This window comes from Bos taurus, chromosome 29, assembly GCF_002263795.3.
Source record: "Bos taurus isolate L1 Dominette 01449 registration number 42190680 breed Hereford chromosome 29, ARS-UCD2.0, whole genome shotgun sequence".
In the NCBI taxonomy this organism is placed as follows: Eukaryota; Metazoa; Chordata; class Mammalia; order Artiodactyla; family Bovidae; genus Bos; species Bos taurus.
This window is the reverse complement of record NC_037356.1, coordinates 43,427,826-43,452,934: the sequence shown is the minus strand read 5'-3', so window position 1 is coordinate 43,452,934 and position 25,109 is coordinate 43,427,826. Positions and strand designations below refer to the sequence as shown.

Sequence of the window (25,109 nt, the reverse complement as noted above, 5' to 3'; positions counted from 1 at the left end):
GACTGATGCTAAAGCTGAAACTCCAGTACTTTGGCCACCTCATGCGAAAAGTTCACTCATTGGAAAAGACTCTGATGCTGAGAGGGATTGGGGGCAAGAGGAGAAGGGGACGACAGAGGATGAGATGGCTGGATGGCATCACTGACTTGATGGACGTGAGTCTGAGTGAACTCCGGGAGTTGGTGATGGACAGGGAGGCCTGGCGTGCTGCGATTCATGGGGTTGCAAAGAGTCGGACACGACTGAGCCACTGATCTGATCATTTGTTTAAGCCCCCAGGTTTTGCAATGATTTGTAAAGCAGCAACAGATGACTAATCATGAGGGTGAGTGGAGTGGGGTGGAGGTCCTGGCTGATTGTTTCACTCTGTCTTTCAAACTTGCCATAGTGCCATATTCCTAAGGACAGAGTAAGGGACAAGGTAGGTGATGAAATGGTTAATCCCACTAGGGGGTTGTAATTTAAAAAAACACAGGAGGCCGCTCTAAGTTACACAAGAAAGCAGGTTTGCTTAACCACAAAACCAAGCAGGCTTGCTTAGCAACAAAACGATGTAACAGAAGCAAGAAATATGCTCCAGAACACTAAAACAATGGCAGCAGGAGACCCACGTCCTTCCCTGTGAACTCAGCAAGTTAATGATCCTTAGGACATACTCTCTGTACACATAAAAAATGATGATTTACAGAAAAGTACTCACTGTTACAGAGACCTGGAATAATTTCTACAGTCCTGACTTGACCATGTAGAAACAACAAAAAACTCTCCTGCTCAACCTGGAGGAAGAGCTGATGTTGGAAGCATGACGTCTACTCAAGAACGACAAAGAAGGTCTTCTCCCCCTCCCCACTCTTCTTTTGATTATAAAACTGTAGCTCGCTAAGTTCTCAGGGCAGCACCCTCTCCCCCTCCTGCTTGTAAGCCTCAAAAGCATCCTGTTCTAACAAATCACTTCTTATCTATCACTTCGCCTCTCGCTGAATTCTTTCTGTGCTGAGACACAAAGGACCAGAGCTCATCGGAGCCCCCCAGAGGGCCACCTGTAGTTTGCTAAAACTTCAAAAACAGAGGCAAAAATCACTTAAAAGAAGAGAGAGAAACAGGTTATCTCTACACCTCTGTATTTGTTCCAGCACTCCATGGAAATACCCCACGAAAATATTACAATGTCTTAGTATTTACTTCTTTTTTTTTCACTAAGATAATAAAAATAATGCAATTTGAATTTGTGTTGTACTTTTTTCTGCTGCTAAGTCACTTCAGTCGTGTCCAACTCTTTCTGACCCCATGGACTGCAGCCTGCCAGGCTCCTCTGTCCACGTGATTCTCCAGGCTAGAACAGTGGGGTGGGCTGACATTGCCTTCTCCAACTTGTCTCTAATCTTTCAAAATATATTTAATACTGGATCTGAGCTCCGAGGGGTGCTGTGTCATACCAGGGACTCGATCTTCTGCCTGACTCCTGGGAAACCGAACCACAATCCACTTCTGCAAAGTGGAATTGCTAGGAATGCCAGTGACGGGTGGAGGTCTCTATCCATCGCCCGAGTCTGGCTGCATCATTTACTCGTCAACTGTGTGTGGAGACTGTACTGTCTCCCAGGCCCATTGCTGGGGAGACATTTGCCAGGGGAAGATACAAATCACACACCAGGGAAGAGCTTTAATCATATAAGGCAGGAAAGAGTTAATGCCAAATGAGTGAGCGCAGTGAGTCCTGAAGTTCCCGGAACCCAGCAGGCAGGGGCTGCTCCAGGGACAACGAGGGGCAGAAACATCACCTTAACCCTCCAAAGACATGGCATTTCCACGTGGGACAAGGATGAACAGAGAGGATTTTAAGGGGCAGAGTCAGGGATTGGAAAGGAAGACGGTGCCTTCTTGGGCCCCTGGGCACAGTTTCTCTTTTCTATACTTTCACAAAGCCGGCGGGCCGCTGCTGGCTGGTTTTCTCCAGCAGCCCCAGCCTTGCTGTCAGGGCAGCTCTCTCTCATGGCTCTGCAGAGTCACCCTAGTCCTCAGCCAGTCTTGTCCCCATCAGCGCCAGGAGAAACTGGAGGAAACTGGACACTGGCTGGGGCGCTGCCAGCAAGTGCCAGGCTGTTGGCAGCTTAGATGGTTTCCTTGAGGGGCGAGACTCCCAGCTGCTGAAGAGAAACTTCTTCACCCTTCTCTTCTGCATCATTCCTAGACAGGCGTTCTTTGACTCTGTTGAAATGAAAAGACAAATGACATTAAAAGGAGGTGATGAGGGGTAGGGATTGCGAGCATTGTGGGCAAGGGTGTATTTGTTCCACATACAGGAGGTGTATCTCCGCTGTCCCAAAGTCCCCAAAGAAGGTGACCCGTCCTCTCGTCCCTGTGAGGAACCTCAGCAGGTGCCTCCCACCGTCCCATCCACTTCCTCGCTCTCTCCTGAGGTCCACAGCTACCAGGGGCTGGCCTGGCTGGTATCAGCCAGACTTGGAAAGGATGCCAAGTCAAAGAGTCTTCGGATGAGGACCTGAGGCCAGACACACACCCCAGGTCACACAGCTGGTGAACAGGGCACCAGGCTCAGCCCACTTTCTGCTGCTGGGCCGGGCTTGCCCAGGGACCAGGGGCACCAGTGAGACCCCAGGGACTGGGCCCTGGCCCAGGTAGAGGTCAGTCGTTCAGGAGGCAGGGAGGGAGGAGTCAGGTGAGGATGAGGGCAGGGAGGTCACTGCAATAGCCTCCCAGTAGCCCGAGGGCTGTCCCCAGGGCTGCCTGTCCCTGATCACATCCAGTTCTGCTGCTGTTTCCTATTCAACCCTCTAGTCTTTGAAATGATTTGTGTTCTGACCTCCTTCGGTTTATTTCATCCTCCTCTTGAACAGACTAAGAACTGCCTATTTTTCTACTTAGTTTTTCTTATCTTCTTGTCTTAATCACTCACATAGCTTGCCAGATTCTCCTGTCCAGTTTCAGCTGGTTCCATTTTTAGAACTTGTTGCATATTCAAAACATTTCACCAGTGTTTTTTTTTATTTTTAATCCTTACTTATTCTATTTCTGATTTTTTAGTTCAGTGGTTTAAGCCTTTGTGTCTGTGTGGTCATGGCCTAACATAATCACAAAGAAACATTTTTCTTCTCGTTTTACTGTTCTGCATCTCTCTTTTCTGCCCATTAAGCCTCGTTTTCCTGACTTCTGTCCCTCAGGGTCATTGAGGGACAGAAGCTTGTTGGTTTTGTCTGCTAAGTGCCTGTGGTGGGGAGTGAGAGGTGGTTCTCTCCAATTCTGTCTGATAGATTCCTCTTCCCTTTCAAAGATGATTCCTAAAAACCCAGAGGCAGACATTCTCCACATTCAACTGCTGCAATGGGTAGGCTTGCTCAGTGTTATTTTTGAAACTCATCAAATGAGCAAAGACAACCAGAGGCAGCCTCTTCATGTAATCCATAGTCTTTTTTTTTTTTTGGCTGTGCCTCGCAGCTTGCAGAGTCTTAGTTCCCTGACCAGGGACTGAACCCAGAGCATAGCAGTGAAAGCGTGGAGTCCTAACCACTGGATCCCCAGGGAATTATCAATGGTCTTCTTTTTTTAAGTATCTGAAATACAGTATAAAAAATATATATATCTGAAATATAGTACACACACACACACACAATGATTAGGGCTCCACACTCTCAAGGCAAGCATTAAAAACATGCTTGGGTCAGCCATGCAGCTGGTGCTCACTATGGGTGGGAGGGCAGCCGGAGGTCCTAGCTGACCAAGAGCCTGGCCCTTGGCCCTGGTGGAAACCAGACCTCTGCTGAAAGGCTGAACTTTTCTCTCCACCCTGCACCTCTCCATGCCCCCCACCAGTGGGAAGAGCTTCATGGACGGTCACTGGTTGGACCTTTGGCACTTTCTCAGGCCTGGCTACCTCTCTTCCGGGTTTTCCTGACACCTCACAAGCTTAGGGGAGCTTCAGCTTCACCCAGCTCCTTCCCTCACTTCTAGGCCTGGGAAATGGGAAATGGCCTAATTGAATTCTTACAATTTTTTTCACTGTGTGACTCATCTCTTTGATTACCAAAGAAAACCTGCTCAATGCAGATAATTTGGAGAAAAAAATTCTAAATATAAAGCAGCCAGGAAAAAAATAAAATATCACTTATACTTTGAGACAACCACTGTCACCATTTTAATATACGTTTTTTCTCTTTTGAGTCTCTATTTCTTGACATAATTAGGAAAATATCCTAATGATAATACACTGAAAACATTTGTTTGTATGTTGTAAACATTTGTTTGAATGTTGTAAACATTCCCCATGCCATTAAACACTCCTCGTCAGCATAACATTTAACTGGTGCACAGTGTATCATAGGTTATCTAAATTGCTGGATATTTGGAGAGTTGACATTTTTTTCTGATACATTAAGCATGATGATGAATATCCTTGTAAATAAACTTTGTCCACATTTCAGCTACTTTTTTTAGGGCAGAGTCTTGGAAATGTCACTGCTGCCTAGAAGCTTGTGAAAAATTTTCCAACTCATGGTCAGTAATGCCAAAGAACCTTCCAGAAAGCTTGCAGGAGTTTCCTCCTTACTATCTGCACATCTCCTGCATTGAAAATGTTTCCTTAGTGAATATTTAAAACAGGACATCATATGGTTTTATTTGCATTTCTCTGATTATGACTGAAGTGGATATTTTTTCTCTGTTTACTTCCTACTGGCATTTCCTTCTTTGTGAATATTCTATTCTTACATAAAAGGGCCTTTAAAAAAAAAAAACCAGGATTAGTCAACTGCTTTTTTGCTATTTTTTCCAACAAACTAGGGCATAGACCCAACTGGGGCTGAGCCCTGGACCACATCAGGCATTCAGATACTCTGAGAAACAGTATCTGGTCTCGTGATGGATGAAGGGTCTTGAGGATGAGCAACTTGAACTTTAGAAACAGGCATTTTCTTTTCACCTTAATCTTTAACATCCTAGGCCTGTGACCGGCATTCATAACTATCTGATGAGATTAGAAACAGAAAAATGAGAGGGGCTGAGAAGTTCTGAATTCTTATTGTCTAAATGGCTGAAACTCCACTCAACTGTCTCATCAAAAAGGCTGTCTCTTGCCTCTCCTTCCCCAACAAACCAGAGCAAGTCCAGATGCTGCCATCTCATGTTTGGTTGGACAAGAATAGTCGAGAAGAACCCTGGACTGGCCACTGAAGAAGCCCAGGTACTAGCTTCTATCATTTATAATATGCTGGTCAAGTCTAAATCTCCTGTTGGAGGCAGCCTCTTACCAGCCTGTCTACACTGTTGATTGAAAATTATAGATTTGTGGTCTACATCCGGCTTACCAGATTACACAGGCTGGTTTGGGCTATGACCAACGGAATGGAAAAGACCCTTCAGCAAGCTTGTGCTTGCCTCCCTGAGATGGAGACCCACATCCTGATGGCTTGTGATGCGGGAATGAATGGCATCCCGGCGGCTCTGAGGACCCTGGCAGGTGTACTGAGTGCTCTGGCCCTTCCCGATATTAGCCTATATTTTCTTCCTCCTGCTATATTGTATCCTTTGAATTATGACAACCTTAAATAAGTGTGCTTTGTGGAGTCTTATTAGTGCTTCCAAATATAAAATCCTGTGTAATTGCTGGAGTAGTGGAAGTCAAAGAGCAAAGGACCTACTCCAGCCTGAAAGAGACGTGACAACTAAATGCCCCTTGTGATTCTGAACCCGACCCTCCTGCTCTACAGGACGTGGTTGGGGAGGACTTGAATGAGGTCTGAGGGTGAAATGGTAGTCACATAGCAACATTAACTTTCTGACTGTATGTGGTGGCTGTATTGTGCTCATGCAGGAGAACACCCTTGGAAAAATTACACACGAACATATTTGAAAGAGATTTCAACAACGTTCTCCATATGGTTCAGAAAAGAAAAGTTCTTTGTCCAGCACTAGCACTTCTGTTTGAGATTGTTCCAAACCACACAAGCATGTGTGTATACATATGTATATATACAACTATAAAGATAAACAACAAAAGCAACACAAAATACGGGACTACTCTGTCATGCTTAAGAGAACTTCTCGTACTGTGGCAGTCACAAGCTCTTCCTCACCCCTGGGAGGAGGGGACTCCTGACAGCACCAGCTAGATCAGACCCAAACCGTAGATCGCTGTGAGAAAGAATCGCTTGTTGTCAATTGCTATAAAAATCAAAATTATTCAGGGCAAATGGTGCCCCAAATTCAGTTGGTTCATAGCCAGTAACAACATACTGTAGTTTCATAATTAATTGTTCCTGGCAAGGTCAAAGGAAAGTATATTACCTAAAACCAGAATTTCATTTGGCATTACTCAGATTTTTCTATAGCCAGGGCAAGCAAAATCTGATTTTAAAAATGCCAAGGCCAGACCATTACAGTGGTTCTCTCTGTCATATTAGGGAAGGACACTTCTCCAGTTTCTCTTCCAAGTACCTGGGGCCCTCAGGCAACATCTCAGAGCACCTGCGAACAGGTTCCGGACTGGGTTATTGACAAATGCTTACTAGACCCTGGGATACATGGACCTACATCTGTTCTGTGGGACGAGTAGGGGCTAAGAGCAGAAGGAAGAGCATTCCAGACAGGGACCCCTGGTGGTGGGCAGGGGTCGAACATGGGAGGGTGGGCAGGGACCATATCCTGAGAGTTTCGTAAGGTTTCAATTTTTATCCTCAGTGCAATAAAGAGCCAAGAAAGGGTTCTGAGGAGACAACTGCTGTGATTCTACTCACAGGATAAGTCCTTCACACCAGCACCTGTGTAGAGAGGAAAGAGGAGAGGGGCAGGGGAGGATCTGAAGTTTTTGTGATTGTTCAGACAAAAGATGATAGTGGCCAGGAAAGTGGAGAGAGATCGACAGATTCAAAATATATTTTGGAAGTAAAATTGACAGGACTTGTCAAGATCTATATCCTTGATCTACATGAATCCAGACTTTGTCCACAGCTCAGGGTAGAAATGGGATGTTTATGGTTTGGGTTATGGATCCCGCAAGGCTTACAGGATCCTAGTTCCCCAACCAGGGCTTGAACCTGTGCCCCCTGCAATGGAAGCACAGAGTTCTAACCACTGGAGCTCCTGAAAATTTCGTGGGGGTTTATTTTGAAGGGATGCAAACACAGTCCATGCACACAGGCCTCTGGGCACAGATGGTTCAGCTGTGGCGTCAAGCTGGACCCAGAGAGGTCTCCTGGCACCCTAAAACTGAGGCTCATCCTGGAGCCCTTGTTGGTGAGAAATGCCTCAAGAAGCCACACGAGTCCCCTCTGGCTCTTATTTTAGAAACATTGTCAAGGACATCCCTGTCAGCTCACACAGTGATCTCCCTGAGAAGACGCGTTAGAGACACGTCTTCCAGTGCTAGCTGCTGAGAAAAACCTCCTTTTCTCTGAGGAACTCGTGTTCCCCGTCCTCTCTGAAAAGAGTCGTCAATGTGGGGTCTCCCTTTCTGCTGCCAGAAAGCTTAGAGCCAAAGTGGACAGCCAGCGGACAACCTCGTGGGCTGGTCTTTGCTTCAAACTGGGGCCCCTCTTCCTCCCGCTAAACATCACCCCACTGCTCTGCCACATTTCGCTTCAACTCGTCCTCTTTTTCCTGGTCTATAGGTTATTCTTATTTCCGTTTCACCGTTCGCTGTGGAAAAATGGAGGCGGGCAGCACGCTGGTCTCTTGGGCTCTGTTGTCGCCACCAGACCATGTGTTAGCGGCACGTGGAGGACCTGCACTTGTCTCCGCTGCCCACCTCGACTGTGCCAAGAGGCCCCTCACCTCCTCTCCATCGCCTCGATGGTCTCCACCAGGGGCACGTCGCGCGTCTCAGCCAGGAAGCAGACGGCCAGCCCGGCCAGGATCGAGGGGGCCCCAAAGCCCACGGGCGGCAGGACGGCACTGAACTCCCCGAGCATGGTGAGCAGCGGCGCCGCCAGGCCCCCGAGCCGGGCGTTGACCGAGGCGAAGCCCATTCCCATCTGCCTGTCGGAGCAGGGGGCCGGGTTAGCCGCTGTGGCCTGGATGCCCGGAGGGGCCGGCGCGCCGGGTCCTGGGTGTTGGGGGCAGAGCAGGACAGAGAGCGGGTCCTGCTTCAGCAAGCCCAGCAGGCGCCAGCCTAGAGTGAGGACCTCCCAGTTTGGGGCCAGCACCCTTGTGTACCCCCTCACCTGCCCCCAGGTCCCCACCTGATCTCCGTAGGGTACAGCTCTCCTGTGAACAGGTACACGCAGATGAAGGAGCTGGCCAGGCAGCCTTTCCCCAGTGCCGCCTGGGCCGTGCGCAGGCTCTGCATATCTGGGGGACAGGGGGACAGAGTTGCAGGGGGAGCCCAGAGCCCAAAAGGGGAGCAGGAAGGCACAGCAGGGTGGGGCTGGAGGGGGGGGGACTCCTGGGGAGGAGGGTGGATGAGGCTCAGAACCTGCAGAGGGAGAAGGAGGCAGAGCCCTGGGGGTAGAAGCTCCGGTTGCAGAACATGGAGGGGAGGATGGGGGGGTTTCTACCTCCAGGGACCCAGAAACTTGCACACTGCCCTTCTCTGCCCTCTGCCTCCCTCCTTATAATAAGATGCCTTATTCCATCTATCACAGTCCTTTTGGAAAGGCAGGCCAAGCTCCAGAGTTAGGCCTGGGTTCCAACCCAGCTCTGACTCAGCTGGGTGACCTGGCCACTGTGACTCAACCTCTCTGAGCCTCCCTGTCCTCATCTGTAAAATGAGGGAAAAATGCTCAGTGTCATTGAAAGTTTGCTGTTACCATCATTATTCATCATGCAGCAAAATTCCAATGACAAGCCCAACATCAGGGTGATGGTCAAAGAAATTATGGCACGTCCTCTGGATTGGGGGCAGCTCCCACTGCACGCTGGAATCAGGAGAGGAGATTTTATAAACACCCACACCTGCGCTCTGCTCCATCTCCAGTACATCAAAGCCTCCTGGGGCTGGTTCAAGTTTGGGTATTCTTAAAAGACCCCCCAGGGGAGTCTGATGTGCAGCTAGAGTTGAAAAACACCAATCAGGTTAAATACTAAATAGTATAAAAAATTAGGGTCATGAAACATTTGCATTAATGCGGAAAAGCAGATTTGTGTTACAACAAATAGTGAAAAGAGATATGTTTTATATAGATAACTATGTACAGTATATACATATATAATCCTATTTATAGTATTATGTATATATTTATCTCAAATATGTCAAGTATAAAATCTATGAATAGGAAAAAAGATTGGAAGAAAATAAGTCAAAATTTCAATAGTAATAATCTATTCTACCATCCCCTCTCAGATTGAACAATAAAGAATCTGCCTGCAATGCAGGAGACCTGGGTTCAGTCCCTGGAATGGAAGATGCCCTGGACTAGGGAATGGCAACCCACTCCGGTATTCTTGACTGGAGAATCCCATGGACAGAGGAGCCTGGTGGCTGTAGTTCATGGTGGTCACAAAAAGTCAGACATGACTGGGCGACTAACACACACACACACACACACACACACACATACATCTATTCTTCAGGGTAGGAACTGAAGCACAGAGAAATCAAACAACCCGCCCAAGGCCATGGTGGCAGAACTGGGGGTCACAGCTGGGCCCTTGGCTTTGCTCGGGCCTCTGATATGCAAGCCTGGCTTCATGCTGTGATCATTGGACTAAATACTGAGGTTTGGGTCCCTCTCTTTGAGACTGGTTGCCTTGGCCTGGAGCCCATGGGCTTTGGGAGTTTTCAAAGGTCTCCAGATTGGTGATGATTGCAGCCAGCTTTGCAAACCACTGTTTCAGATCCGGCTAGTGGAAGTTCAGACTCTCAAGTGCCTAGCCAGGCTCCAGGGGGACATGCCAGCCCGCCCTCTGCCTCTCCAGCTCACCTTAGTGAAGTGAAAAGTGACGGTGTTAGTTGCTCAGTTGTGTCCAACTCTTTGTGACTCCATGGACTATAGCCACCAAGCTCCTCTCTCCATGGAATTCTCCAGGCAAGAATACTGGAGTGGATAGCCGTTCCACTCTGCAGTGGATCTTCCCAACCCAGGGATCAAACCCAGGTCTTGTGCATTGCAGGCAGATTCTTTACTATCTGAGTCACCAGGGCAGCCCTGGTGTTCTTATCCATCATTCTAATCTCTCTGGCAAACAGTAAACGCTCTGAGGGTGAAGACTCATGTCCTTTGTAGATTCTCCACTGTGATACTGTCACTAGGTCCTGCTGCTGCTGCTGCTGCTAAGTCACTTCAGTCGTGTCCGACTCTGTGTGACCGCATAGACGGCAGCCCACCAGGCTCCCCTGTCCCTGGGATTCTCCAGGCAAGAACACTGGAGTGGGTTGCCATTTCCTTCTCCAATGCACGAAAGTGAAAAGTAAAAGTGAAGTCGCTCAGTCGTGTCCGACTTTCAGCGACCCCATGGACTGCAGCCTACCAGGCTCCTCCGTCCATGGGATTTTCCAGGCAAGAGTGCTGGAGTGGGGTGCCACTGCCTTCTCCTGAGTCACTAGGTCCTAGTGCTAAACTCCAGTAGTCTATAGTCACTTTCTTTCCAGATTCAGAAGAATATCCCTCAGCCTTGTTCCTGCACAGTGTCTGTTGCCCCTCAAACCCTCAACCCCAAAGGCAGAAGCAGGCAGCTCACCTTCCGGCACAAACATGTTTGAGATCACCATGAGCCCGGCCAGGATGAGGAAGGAGGCCACTGTGGCCCGGCGGCCCACGTAAATCATGGTGGTGGTGGCCACCAGCATGGCCGGGATGTCTATGACGCCAAATAGGACCTGTACCAGATACACGCTGAGCCCAAACTTCTGCAGGTCCATGGCCAGGCCGTAGTAAGCCAGGGAGTTGGAGAACCTGGAAGAGGAGGCAGAATGGTCCTGCTTCAGCCCAGAGCTCACTGTCCTGGATCTGAGGGCACCCAAGAGTGAACGGCATAGGACTCCTCTGCTGGCTCTACCATCAAAATATTCCCAGAACCTGACTACATCAGGGGGGAGCGAAAATCCCCTGGCTTGGCAGGATACTCCCTCCTGGTCTCCTAAGCCTCTGATTTTGGCCGTGGAGCCCACGCTCCTCCATCCACATCCCTTTCCAGCCACCTGAGTCCAGCCAGCACCATTCCAGCCCTTCTGTCTCCAGGCTTCAGCGGCTGATCTGATTTGGACAGGACATCAAGAATTATGTCCTGAATTATCAAGGGAGGTTCAAGAAAAAGCTTGTGACCGTTTTATATGGCTTGTCTGGAAACTTCTGTAAATCCTATGTTTTAGTAAAATATTTTTGTTATTCTTAAAAAAAAAAAAAAGAATTGGAGGGAGGGACATCCCCAGTGGACCAGTGATTAGGACTCGGCTCTTTCACTAACGTGCCCTGGTTTCGATCCCTGGCCGGGGAGCTAAGATCTCGGGGTTCACAGCCAAACTGACTCTGTTGGCCTGGATTTCCAACACTTGGGGTCTCCACAGAAACTTACGAGGTCCCTGAGACAGTGTCTCAAAGAGTTACTTGTACATCCATGTTCACAGCAGTGTCATTTACAATAGCCAAAATGTGGAAGCAAGCCGGGTGACCATCAACAGCAAGTGGTCTACACATGCAATGACTCAGCCTGAAAAAGGCAGAAATCCTGACTATGCTACAACACAAATGGATCTTGAGGACATTATACTAAGCGAGATAAGCCACTCACAAAAAGATAAGTATCGTATGATTCCACTTACGGGAGGCCCCTAGAGTGGTCAAGTCCACAGACATGGAATGCTGGTTGCCAGAGGTTGAGGGGGAGCAGGAATGGAGGAGATATTGTTTAATAAGTACAGAGCTTCAGTGTCGAAAGACGAAAAGAGTTCTGCTGACGGCGGTACAGCAATGTGGTAGGTACCGCCCAGTTACCAACGGTTAGGATGCTGCGACTCCCCTGGTGGCCCAGTGGTAGAGATTCCACACTTCCACTGCAGGGGCACAGACTTGATCCTTGGAAACTAAGATCCCGTTTGCCACGTGACATGCCCCCCAAAATGGTTAAGATGCTGAAGTTTATGTTATGTGTATTTTATGACACTTTCTGGACATGAAACAAAATAAAATGTCCCTGAGGAAGGGGCTTGAGATGGGCCCTCATGATGAGAGGGTAACAGGCAGGAAGGCCAGGGGTCTCCAAACGGAGGAAATAGCCTGCAAGTGTCAGACATTTTTCTCTCTCTTAAGCGGCAGGAGGAAACAAACTAGCGATATTTTTTTCCTTCTCTGTACAAATTTAAAAGGAGGTTTCTCTTCAAATACTGTGTTGCCATAAGGACACCTGGTTTCACCTGAAGTTAACTGTTCTCAAACCTAGAGATAACCAATGCCTTTTTCTTATGGAAATGTTTGTCTTAAGCTATGCTAATGTGCTATGCATTTACCCCAAACTCTGTCTTCAAGTCGGTTCCGCCTCTTGGCTCAGAACCTACTTGACACACCAGTATGTTATACTCAGATATTGTTCCCCTAATCTATGTAAATGAAACTATTTGTATGGTGGTCTGCCCTTCTCCAAGATTCAAGTTAATCATTTTATGGCCCAGGATAAACCATTTGGTGCCAAGATTATCCCAAAATGCACCTTATGGGTGAGGGTCCTGGTGCCATTCTGAATTTTAAGACATTCCTTTCTTTCATTAACAGACTGCTAGTGACTATATATCGGAGAAGGCAATGGCACCCCACTCCAGTGCTTTTGCCTAGAAAATCCCATGGGCGGAGGAGCCTGGAAGGCTGCAGTCCATGGGGTCGCTAGAGTCGGACACGACTAAGTGACTTCACTTTCACTTTTCACTTTCCTGCATTGGAGAAGGAAATGGCAACCCACTCCAGTGTTCTTGCCTGGAGAATCCCAGGGACGGGGGAGCCTGGTGGGCTGCCGTCTATGGAGTCGCACAGAGTCGGACACGACTGAAGTGACTTAGCAGCAGCAGCAGTGACTATATAACATCCAGCTGAAGACTAGCCGGGCCGGGGCGGGGGGTGGGGGGTACTCTTTTGCCCCCTTCTGATGCCTATGTCAGAAGCTTTCTCTATCTTCTTTATACTTTAATAAAACTTTATTACACCAAAGCTCTGAGCGATCAAGCCTCGTCTCTGGCCCTGGATTGAATTCTTCTCCTCCGGGGGCCAAGAATCCCGGTGTCTTTGTATGATTCAACAACAACCTTTCAATGACCCACCTGCATAGGTCTTATTTCTCTGCAGGACATGCTGGCACAGACCCAGGAGTGTAGGGAGAGGGGAAGTGGAGAAACAGAAAGTGGCAGTGGGCTCTCTCCTACCAGGGCCCAGCATCAGCCCCCAAACCACTTACTGAGAAACTCCTGCCATCCCTCCCGGTTATCCCCAGCCGTGTGAGTCAGTGAAGATGGAGAAAAGGAGAAAAAACTTCAGGAAAAGGTAACAGTCATTCTTGTGGGCACTATCGACAATAGCCAAGACATGGAAGCAACCAAAATGTCCATGGACACATGAATGGATAAAGAAGTGGTAGGACTTCCCTGGTGGTGCAGGGGTTAAGAATCCACCTGCCAATGCAGGGGACATGAGTTCGATCCCCGGCCCAGGAAGATTCCACATGCTGTGGAGCAACTGAGGCCATGTGCCACATACTAAAGCCTGCATGCCCTAGAGCCCGTGCTCCACAACAAGAGAAGCCGCTGCAGTGAGAAGCCGTGTGCCGCAACTAGAGAGCAGCCCCCGCTCTCCGAAACTGGAGAAAGCCACTGCAGCAACGAAGGCTCAGTGCAGCCAAAAAAAAAACACAAAAGAATGAATAAATAAAATTTTTTTAAATAAAATAAAGATGTGGTATATTTATACAGTGGAATATTACTCAGCCACAAAAAAGAATTAAATAATGCCATTTGCAGCAACATGGTAGGTTTATCACGTCAAGTGAAGTAAGACAGAGGAAGATAAATATCATTTGATATCACTTATATGTGGAATCTAGCAAATGATACAAATGAGTTTATATATGGAACAGAAAGACCCACAGACAGAAAAGAAACTCACAGTTTTTATGGGGAAAAGTGGAGGAATTTGAGATTAACATATATACCTACTATACACAAAATAGATAACCAACAAAGACCTACTATACAGCACAGGGAACTATACTCAATATTTTGTAATAAACTATAAGGGAAAAGAATCTAAAAAAAAATAAATAATGTATAACTAAATCACTTTGCTGTACTCCTGAAACTAACATAACATTGTAAATCAGCTATGTACTTCAGTTTAAAAAATAAGAGAGAAAAATGACGGATTTTTCTGGGTGAACCTGACCTAGTCATAGAAATCCTTTAATTCTGGATATAGAGGTCAAAAGTGGGCAAGTCAGAGACTCGAAATGTGAGAAGGATTTGCTGTGATGAAAATTCTCCTTTGAGATGGAGGTGGCCATATGGCAAGAATATAAATGGCCTCAGTGACTTGAGAGTTCCGTTCAGTTCAGATTCTCAGTTGTGTCCGACTCTTTGCGACCCCATGAATCGCAGCACACCAGGCCTCCCTGTCCATCACCAACTCCCGGAGTGGCCCTTGGCTAACAACTAGTGGAGAAATGAACATGTCAGTCCCACAACAACAAAGAACTGAACGCAGCCAACACTTTGAATGAATCTGAAAGTGAATTCTTCCCATGCAGCCTGCCCACCGTCTTCATTTCAGCCTTGTACGAAAATCCTGAAGAGAGAACTCAACCATACTGTGCCTGGACTTCTGACCTACACAATGATAAGCTCATAAATGGATATTGTGTGGAATCTAAAATATGACACAAAGGAACTTATCCATGAAATAGAAACAGACTCAGGATGTAGGGAACAGACTTGCGGTTGCCACGGGGGAAGAGAAGAGGGGGAGGTTGGACTGGGAGTTTGGGATTAGCAGATCCAAACTGTTCCATATAGGATGGATAAACAACAAGGTCCTACAGAATAGCACAGGGAACCGTATTCAATAGCTTGTGATAAACCATAATGGAAAAGAACATGAAAAGGAATGTATAAATATATGTAATATAACTGTCACTTTGCTGTACAGTAGAAACTAACAACCACTGTAAATCACTATAAACCAACTATCCTTCAACAAAATGAACTTTTAAAAAATGGTATTGTTTTAAGGGCGGTTCAAGAGGGACAGGACATACATATATCTATGGCTGATTTCATGTTGATGTTTGACAGAAAACAACAAAATTCTGTAAAGCAATTATTCTTCAATTAAAAAAATAAATTAATTTAAAAAAGGGGGAAATTGTTGCTTAAAAGACATTGTTAGTTTATTGAACCTGGGTATTTCTTAAGACTTCAAATGTACTTCTGTATCATTGATATTTCATTAAAGAAACTCAATTAATGAAAAAAATGGTATTGTTTTCAGCTGTTGTGGTCATTTGTTACATAGCAACATGAAAGTAATACAGTATATGAAAACTAAAGTGATTGTTGAGAGGGCTGAGGGACACCCAGTCAAAAATTAACTGGTTTCCATTCATATCCTTTGCTTAATAATGCGTGTGCTCAACTGGGGATTAGAAAGTGGGGCATATAAGGAGTGGCCTGTGAAGACGTGAGCGCCCTAGCTGAAGGTCTTCCCAGCACCTGGGTCCTGAGGAGTTCTCTGGCTGCCCAGGCCCAGAACGGCCTCACAGGCAGCACTTTTGGGGCAGAAGCCCTCTGAATGCTCAGTGTGGGGACAACCCCACATTTGCAGGGCACAGGGACACAAGTGCTTTGCCAGAGTGGGGAACTTCCCAGAATCCTCTGGAGGCATATTAGGATACAACTAGGTGTATTTTATTCAAGTTGCCTGGCTGATTTCAGTCGGTGCCCCCAGCTGGGTGAGACCCATCTCTAGATGTGGGTTCCCTAGGTCAGCAGGGGTATCTTATGCACGGCCTTAGGTCTTAGCAACCAGCAGGGGCCCAGAGGACCCTGGACACTCGGAAGACATGGGAGAAAGCACAGGGAACAGGACTGACTTCACAAGGCCCTCTGTGCATTGCATTAAGTATTTGAGAGTTTGTCAGTGGGGACACTGGCGTGTCCTGGCCTTGGGTCAAAGTCCTGGACAGGAGCCCAATACCTACCAGACCACCATGAGACAGCACGTGACTTTACGGATGGCTGGGGTTCGGAAGAGGTCCAAGACTGAGTTGGAGGGGCGACCAGCTGCAAACTCACTCTGGATGTAGGAGCTCACCACCTGGGCAAGGAAAGTCTGATCAGGGGGAGGCAGGATCTGCGATCCTATTCCTAGGGGAGGGCCAAGGTCGAGAGCCCTGGCAGGATGGTTGACCCTTGTCTCCTCCCCAGGCTGGTTCCAGGACTTTGAGTTGAAGCAGAGCCTCCAACCTGAGTCCCAGGGCTCCTGGGCTGCCCACTGATTAGGCTGAAATAATCAGGGGCACCCTCAGACCCCACTCCTGGTGTCAACTCTGAGACAGTCTCAGCCGGTGGTTAAGGAGGCAGGTTCCCAGGGGTTCTGCCACCTCCTATTGTGTTTTCTTAAGCAGATTGCGTAAGTTATTATTTCCCTGCCTGTTCCCTCTGGATCCAAAGGGTTGGGTGACTTGGTAATCCAAACATCAGATTCCTCATCTTTAAAAGTGAGGCATTAGGAAATCCCCTGGTGGTTCGGTGATTAGGACTTGGCGCTTTCACTGCCACGGCCCCCATTCAGTCTCTGGTTGGGAACTGAGATCCCGCAAGCTGCACAGAGCAGCCAACAAGAAAAAAGTGAGGCATTAAATGAGATTGTGTACAGAAAACCCTTAGCACGGTACCAAGCAACTGGCTCGATAAATGTATTTATTTATAATAAATAGTAGCTATCTTATCATAAATGGTATGCATAGTAAATAGTACTTTTGTTATTGATTATTTGATAATTTCATCTTAGGATTTTTATTTTTATTTTATTGAATTTCTGGCTAAATGTGAATGGGTTATTTCCCCATCCCATGAATGGACAGATTGATAAACAAAACAGTGAAATGATTTACCCCAGATCACAGAGCCATTCTGTGGTTAAACATCTTCGTCCCACTGGAGCTCTTCCCACTCTATTTATTCTCAGCCTGTTCACCTGGATGGTGAGTCCTGGCAAGTCACCAAATCCCAGCACATCTCGAGGCTGCCAGCAAGACTGAAAACTGGTGCTCCCCTAACTTGCAGCAGACCTGCCTACCTCCTTGGTCAGCCTTTCCCCTTCCTCCTTTCTCCCGTTCATCGCAGCCACCTTCCGCAGGTTCTTCAGAGCTACCTGGGTCTTGCCGTGAAGGAGGAGCCATCGAGACGACTCTGGCAGCCACCTGGGACCAAGAGAAGGATGGAGAATGAGTGGCACTGAAATGGCCCCTGTGATGCCCTCTGATGGCCACCGGGGCACTGAATGGGCCGAGTGGCACTCATGCCATTCCTCAAACCAGAGCACACCTTCTTTCACCTTCCGGACCCCAAAAAAAGGAAAAACCCTTGCTGTCAGCAGAATCGGGAAAACTGGGGGACACGCGGCCTCTCTTTCTTGCAGCACATCTCTCAGAGAATCTCTGCAGTGTATTCAGAGACGACATGGGCCTTCAGGTGTCCACAGATCTGGTTTTGAGACTGGTTCTGACCCCAGTAAATGGCTTTTTAATTTGTTTTCCTTTGGTTGTTTGTTGTAGTTAATTTTCTTTTTTTCTTAAAATTTTTGCTGGAGTACAGTTGATTTATAATGCTGTGCTACTCTCTGCCATAACAGCAAAGTGAAACAGTCATACATACACCTAAATCCCCTCTTTCCTAGATTCTCTTTCTATATAGGTCATTATAGAGCACTGAGTAGAGTTCTCTATCCTGTGTAGTAGATCCTTATTTGTTATTACTTTACATATGGAAAAAAAGTGAAAGTGTGTTGCTCAGTTGTATCCAACTCTTTGCAATCCCGTGGACTGTAGCCTGCCAGGCTTCTCTGTCTATAGAATTCTCCAGATATGAATACTGGAGTGGGTAGCCATTCCTTTCTCCAGGGACTCTTCCTGACCCAGGGACTGAAGCTGGGTCTCCTGCACTGCAAGCATATTCCTTACCATCTGAAGCACCAGGAAGCCCTAACTTGTATATGTCAATCCCAGTCTCTCCCAGTATGTGGCTTTGAAGAAGTCATGGATCCACCTGGGCTGCCTCATCGCCCCTCCTATAAAATTCCCTGGGGTTGTTGTGAGGTGCAAAGGAGCTGATGAAGGCAAAGCTCTCGGTGTGTTCTGGAGCCCCTCAGTAATGTAAGGGGTTCTATCCTGAACCTGCCCACAGCCATGCATGGTCCTTGTGAGCCCATGTCCTCACTTCTGCACGTCCCCACCACGTCCCCCAAACTCCAGTCGCTGCCCACCCCAAGGCTCCCCCAGGGGCAGGTGAGGGCCTGGCTATACAGGTGCACTCTGCCCCAGCCCTCTCTGCTCAGAACGTACCAAGAGTAGAGGAAAAAGATGAGGAAGGGGACAGAGACCGCAAACTGCAGCCACCGCCAAGGGCGGATCAGGTACGCCACGCCCGCCAGGATGAGCTGACCCGAGGTGAACGAGTACCCCAGCAAGATCCCCGCCACGGTCCGGCCCCGGGTGGGCATCCACTCCACGACTGCGGAGAAAACCACGCCAGGCTCAGTGGGGCTCGTTGCTCACGTGGGTGTTTAATTCAAGCCTCCCCGCTCCTTTAGAATGACTCTGTGGCCACTGGAAATCATTCCAGAGAGGCATGAGCACGGACAAAGATGTCCCAACCTCAGTCCTTACCCTTAGACAAATGCCAGGTGGACTAAAGAGCTTCATGTAGGGCTTCCCTGGTGGTCCAGGGTTAGGAATCCACCTTGCAAGGGAGGGGACACGGGTTCGATTCTTGGTCCAGAAAGGTGCTACATGCCATGGGGCAACTAAGCCTGGGCACCATAATTACTGAAGCCTGAGCCTAGAGCCTTTGCTCCGCAATAAGAGGAGCCACTGCAGTGAGACGCCTGCACGCTGCAACTAGAGCATCGCCCAAGACTAGAGAAAGTCCCTGTGCAGCAACAAAGACCCAGCACAGCTGAAAATAAATACATACATGTTAAAAGGAGCTAAATAGAACAATAAAAGCATAACAATATTAGAAGAAACCATGCTAGATGTCTTTTCGATCTTAGAGTCAGGAAAGGCTTTTCCAAGAATGTCACAAAACCCAGAGACAACAAAAGGGAAAACCAAAAAGAGCTGCATAAAAGTAAGGAGTCTCTGCTTAAAAAAAAATACCCATTGTAAGCAGAGTCATAGCTTCAGCAAAAAAGACAGGAAAAAAAAATACCATTTCAAATAACAGTCAAAGGGTGACTTTCCCTAATCTGGGAAGAATTCTTACAGATCAATAGGAAAACAACTAACACGCCAAAAGGAAAAACGGGCCAAGGCTGTGAATAGTTGGTTGAAAGGGAATATAAGACTTAATTACGCATGTGTCTGTCTGTGTTAGTTGCTCAGTCGTGTCCAACTCTTTGTGACCTCGTGGACTATATATAGCCCGCCAGGCTCCTCTGTCCATGGAATTCTCCGGGCAAGAATACTGGAGTGGGTTGCCATTCCCTTCTCCAGGGGATTTTCCTGACCCAGGGATTGAACGAACCCGGGTCTCTTGCACTGTAGGCAGATTCTTTATCATCTGAGCCACCAGGGGAGCCCCTTTTAATTACATGATTTTTTGCAAATAGCAAAGCTTGGAAACAATTTAAATGTCCATCCGTGGGGGCCTGGTGACATAGAGCAGGCACACTCTCACGAAGCAACCAGAATAAACAGAAGAGGATGCTGCTTTCAGGCAGCAGCCAGCTCGTGTGTCCAGTCCATTGGCAAGCCCTGTGGCTTCTCCCTGCAGAACCTCAGAGCCTAACTGAACCTTCCTGCCTCCCCCTGTGCTAACCCCGGCTCACTCCAGCCTCGCCTCTTGCCAGGTGACCGGATGAGCCTCAGACCGGCCTTCCTGCTCCTGTCCTCGAGCCGCATGGCAGCCTGAGGGGTCCTGGCTGATGCCAAGTGGGACCAAGTCAGGCCTGTCCTCAGCTCAGGACCCTCCAGAGGCTCCTGCCTCACTCGGAGTCAAAGCCAACGTCCTTCAAGGCCCAGGCCTAAGGATCTGCGGCCGTCGCCCCAGCCCTGCTTGTCACCCACCTCCACTCTGTCCAGCCACGAGGACCTCCTTGCTCTTGAGTCCTCTAGACACACTCTTGCCTCAGGGCCTTTGTCTGGAACGTTCCCCCCCGGTGGCCACAGGTCCCCTTCCCTCACCTCCCTCAAGCTTTGGTCAAAGTGACCCCTTCTCAGCGAGCCCTGCCCTGAGCCAATAAAACTGCAGGCTCTCTCCGCCTCAGGCCGCCACCGCCCAGCCCCTCGCCTGGCCGCTCTCATCCCCTTTCTGGGCTCTGTAACACTTATCACCTTCTAACACACTACGCAGTTCGCTTATTTGTGTTTATCTGTCTTCTTGCAGGAGAACATGGGCTCTTCAGAGCAGGATCTACTTGTTCTCCACCTCCCACACCTAGTAGTGTGTGTGTGTGTGTGTGTGTGTGTTCGTGTGTGTGTGTGTAGGGATGTGTGTATATGGTGCATGTCTTGTGGTTAGGAGTGTGTATGGTGTGTGTGTAATGGTTAGGAGCATGTGTGTGTCTGTATGTAGGAGTATGTGTATATGCGTGTGTGTTATGGTATGTGTGTATGTGTAGAGGTGTACACAATTGTGCATACAATATACACATTATATATTGTGCAGGGGTGTGTGTTGTGGTTAGAAGTGTGCATGTGTGTATGTCAGAATGTGTGTATATGGGGTATGTGTGTGTGTAGGCATGTGTATTATACAGGTGATTCTAGCAGGAGATGGATTTGGGACGACTGTTTCTGCCTTTAGATTCCACGAGCCATGGCTGGACGCCCACCCTGAAGGATGAGGCAGGTAGGCTGGGGTTTGCTGAGGTCCCACCGTGAGCTCAGCACCCTTCAATGTCCGGATGTGGGGAGGAGAGGTGACCAGAGTGTGACCTGGAGCATCCTAGTTCTCCGGCCCCAAGATTCCCCACTACCCTGGGAAAAACGACCCCAACAAACCAAGTAATTAGAGGCAGGGGGCGGGCCTGCGTCCAGGCTGGGCTTCCTCTGCCCACACGGCTCTCTGCCACAGCCACTGGAACCAGCCTGGAGTGACGACTGAGCCCGTCAGTGTGGGGTGGGGATGTTCCCACCTGGCACCCAGGAGGCCAGGCCGCCAGCGGCCCCAAGGGGAAGCCTCGCCTCTTTGGGATCCACATACTTTCGGGATGCCTGCCATCCACCCCGGGGACCCTGTGTCTCACCTCGTTTCCACGTCCCCACGCTAAGCCCCACAGGAGCCTGGCACACAGTAGGTCCTTAGTAAGTGGTTATTGCTGACTAATTCACACAAGAAGGGAACCCAGCCCTCTCAGCTCGCAGACATGCAAATCGCAACCCAGGGTTCCCAGCTCACTGCTGGCAGGCCCCGCTGAGAACCCAGGTCTCCTGAGAACCCTGGTGGGAGGCTGTGAGTTGAGGTCACCGGATGAGAATCCCACCACAAGGAAACGGGAAAGAGGCGCACCAGTGGGGCTGCCATTGCCCTCCTGCCCCTGCCAGGCCCTCCCCTCCAGTCCCCTCCACGGCTGGACTCACCCAGAGAGAGCGAGTTGAGGATGATGCCGGAGAAGGTCATGCCCATCAGGAACCGGCAGAAGCAGTAGGTCCCAAAGGAGCTGAAGTATGCCGTGGCCGCCCCTGAAACTGCCAGCTGCAGGTATGACCAGACCAGGGGGGCCTTGCGGCCCAGCCTGAGCCCGGCCATAAGCCCAGGTTAGGGTTCTGAGGTGGCAGCAGCTTCCCCCATGGCTGTCGTGGAGGGAGGATGAGAGGAAGCTACTTATCCCCACCCCCTACCCCCCAATTTGAAAGCCACTCATCCTAAGAGAAGCGCACTTGCTGGGGCCCAGGCCCTGGCAGAGGCCAGGGAGGGAGAACACGGTGTGGAAGGAGCGCGGGGATGAAGAGACACCTTCCTGCCTTCGTTCTTTCACTCAAGGAGAATTCTAGCTCCCGACCAAGACCCCACTCTCCCAGGATTTGGGGGAAGGCAGAGATTCTGCAGAGGCCCAGAAGCTGGTGCAGAGGGTTATGAGAGGGTCCCCTGAGTGACCTCCTGGCAGGGGGTAGCCCTCGAACCAGAACTCATGGGGTGTGAGCCCTTGAGGGGGCCCAGGCTGATGGGAGCCGGACCCCAGGAGCCGGTCTTCATTTGAATTGGTCATTTTGGTGGGGCCAGGGTGAGGTGGGGCTTGTTATACCGTAAAGGAATCCAAGGCCAGGGAAGCAGGGCCTTGGCATTGCCCCATTTGTAAGTGAGGGTCCAGGGCTGTAGCCCTAGCTTGGCCAGGTGGGCAGCACTTCTTTTTCACACACTGCATGTTACACTCATTCATTCCATCGTTCATTCATTGATTCTGTTGCACAGATGTCCATTGATGACCTCTAAGGGGTAGGTCTGAGCTGGGGGCTGGTGACAAAGAAGACACTATGCATAAGATACAGGCTCATTCAGAGAAAGACCCAATGTGTCATGACACAGGGCGACAGGGGCTACGACAGGGCCACCCACGAGGCGGCTGAGGCACACAGCACAGTCCAGGGTGTGGGTCTGCAGTCCTGGAGACCCCAGAACCTGAAGATTGAGAGGAGGGGCTGTGGGGCGGGGAGAGGAGAGGGGGAGAGAGAGAGAAGGGGAGGCGAAGCAGGGAGGGAAGGGAAAGAGGACGGAGGAGGGAAGGATGCCAACTCCATCAGAGCCGTGGTGTGCGCTGCGCTTCGGGGCGTCTCTGTACCCTCAGGTAGTCAGCAGTGGCTCACCCACACAGTGCAGTGCAGCCTGGATGTAGGCAGGATGGGATCGCTGTCTGAAGCAACACGCAGAGGCCACGAATGAAGTGAAATGAAATCTTGATAGAGAAGCATGTGTGGGCTGTGCCCGCGTTTGTATGAAAAAGGGGGATGGAGCACATGTGCGTGCTCAGGACTGTTGTTCAGTCGCCCAGTCGTGCCCGACTCTTTGCGACTCCACGGACTGCAGCTTGCCCAGCCTTGGATTGTATAAAATCATAAAACATCTCTGTGAGATACACAGAACCAGGCTGCCCTAGAGGAATTACTGGAGTGCAGGGCAGAGGGGAGAACGTTGGCCTGCATACCCACTTGTACCTTCTGGAATCTTGAACCATGCGAATGTATTATATAATAAATTATATAATACATATATCTACTTTAAAATAAATATTTTAAATACATATTAAATACATTAAAATACATATTATTTTAAATTTTAGTTTAAAATAAACTTTAATAAAGAAAAGTTAATGAACAGACTGGGGAAACCCTCGCCCCCAAAGGCTCACCTGTCTGCAAGGCTGCCAAACACAGCGGCGCCTGCCAGCACCCCGGCCATGTAGGCGGACTGAGCCAGGTCGCGGAGGGTGCGGGCCTCGCACACCAGGTCCCACTGCGGGGGAGGGAGGGACGCTCCAGCCTCGGCCTGGGGTGCAGCCCCCACCAACCCTGCAGCCCCTGGCCCCACCTGACCTCCGTCACGATGGTGGACGGGAAGACACTGCGGTCGTACACCCAGCCGTCCTTGCAGCCCTCCGTGGCTGCCCCGTCGACAGAGGCGTTGGGGCTCAGGAGGGCCCACTGAGGCCGTGTGAAGCGCCGGCACGGCTCGGGGAGCCCGAGCGGGTGCAGGGGTACGGTGGCTCTCAGCCAGGCCCCCGAGCCGTAGACGGCGGCCGCACTGTGGTTGGCGGGGCTCTGGCAGTGGTGAGGGGGCACAGCGGCCGTGAAGTTCTGCAGGAAGTTGTGACAGGCCAGCAGGCTGCAGGGAAGCAGCAGCAGGGCCGTGGAGACGAGCTGGAAGCGACCCACGCCACCCAGGGCGTCCAGCAGGTCTGTGAAGGCCATGGCCCCGGGCCTGTCCTGAGGCCCAGGTGTGGGGCCTTAAGTAAAGGGGCTGGGCCCTGGGAGGTGGAGGAACAGGCCGGGGTTAGGACCGCAGATGCCCCGTGTCCGGAACTCACAGGGGTCCAGTTACACCTCACAGGAGGCCTGGGGCGTCCCCACGTCTGGAGGCTCCCCTGCTGCCAGGCCCTTTCTCCTCGTTTCTCCTAATCTCTCACCTCCCGGGTTAGAAAAGTGAGGGGTCCCAGGGGGCCGCCTCACAGCCCCCTGCCCAGATCTGCAGGCCCAGGCCCCTGCCCACAGCCCTCATGGGGGGACCCCAGCCGTAAATGCAGCGCCATCGTCACCCTCCCCTTCTTTCTGGAGGCTGCCGTGAGGCGTCTTCAGGAGCCCAGTTCCAGCCTCAGCGCACGGGACCCAGGCCTGTCACTGGTCTCCCCTGAGGCCAGAGCCTTAAAAGCTTGGAGATCATGTAAGGGGGTGCCAGCGATTACTGCTGCTTGCCTCTCCCCCATTTTCCTGGAAGTTGTGGGCTGCACAGGAGATACTCAGAAAAAAGTCCTTTAAAAATGCCCAAATAGGGCAACCACGAGGAAGGCCTGCTCTCCCTGCCTCCACCCCAGGCACCCTCAGGCTGGAGGTGGGTGAGGGGTAGGGCCTCCACGCTTGGGCACCCACAGTGTCCCAGCCTCTCATCAAAGGAAACCCACTACAGAGAACCAAGAGGGTGGGGCCCTCCACCTGCCTCCTCTCACAAACCAGCCCTGGCGCCCAGGAAATGACGGGCCACTCCCCTTACTGACGAGACCCAGTAGACCGGCCCAGGGACTCCCAAAGGAAAAATGCAGATTCCAGGCCCCGTCTGCCACTCGGGGCTCCGCCTGGGGCTCCCGGGGCCAAGGGCAGTCCCCACCCCCACCTGGCTCCATCAGTCTCTGCCCTGCAGGTGCTGCCCTAGTTTGCGGTTCTCCCCTCGCGGCACTGCTCCCAGCCCCTCCTCTACCCCCAACTCAACCTACTTTTATCTCTGGTAAGAAGAGCCTGGATCCTTAGGACCAGAACAG

General features: G+C 49.9%; 1 protein-coding gene across 1 annotated transcript; it reads right to left on the bottom strand.

Moving 5' to 3' along the window:
* Nucleotides 1–1,837: 1,837 nt before the first annotated feature.
* SLC22A20 (solute carrier family 22 member 20) lies at nt 1,838–24,182 on the bottom strand. The gene is made up of 10 exons (XM_002699340.5): nt 23,674–24,182; nt 23,490–23,593; nt 21,724–21,878; nt 18,484–18,652; nt 17,220–17,343; nt 16,120–16,235; nt 10,630–10,844; nt 8,193–8,301; nt 7,786–7,989; nt 1,838–2,208 (listed from the first exon to the last, which is right to left on the bottom strand). The coding sequence occupies exons 1-10, from the start codon at nt 24,046–24,048 to the stop codon at nt 2,112–2,114; spliced, it is 1,668 nt and encodes a 555-aa protein (XP_002699386.2). The 5' UTR covers nt 24,049–24,182; the 3' UTR covers nt 1,838–2,111.
* Between the last annotated feature and the right edge of the window lie 927 nt (nt 24,183–25,109).

Coding starts and splice junctions, on each gene's coding strand:
- SLC22A20 (XM_002699340.5), bottom strand. CDS start 24,048: ATGGCCTTCACAGACCTGCTGGACGCCCTGGGTGGCGTGGGTCGCTTC. Junction 17,344..18,483: donor ATCTTTTTCCTCTACTCTTG/GTACGTTCTGAG, acceptor TCTTGGTCCCAG/GTGGCTGCCAGAGTCGTCTC. Junction 7,990..8,192: donor CTGTACCCTACGGAGATCAG/GTGGGGACCTGG, acceptor CTGCTCCGACAG/GCAGATGGGAATGGGCTTCG.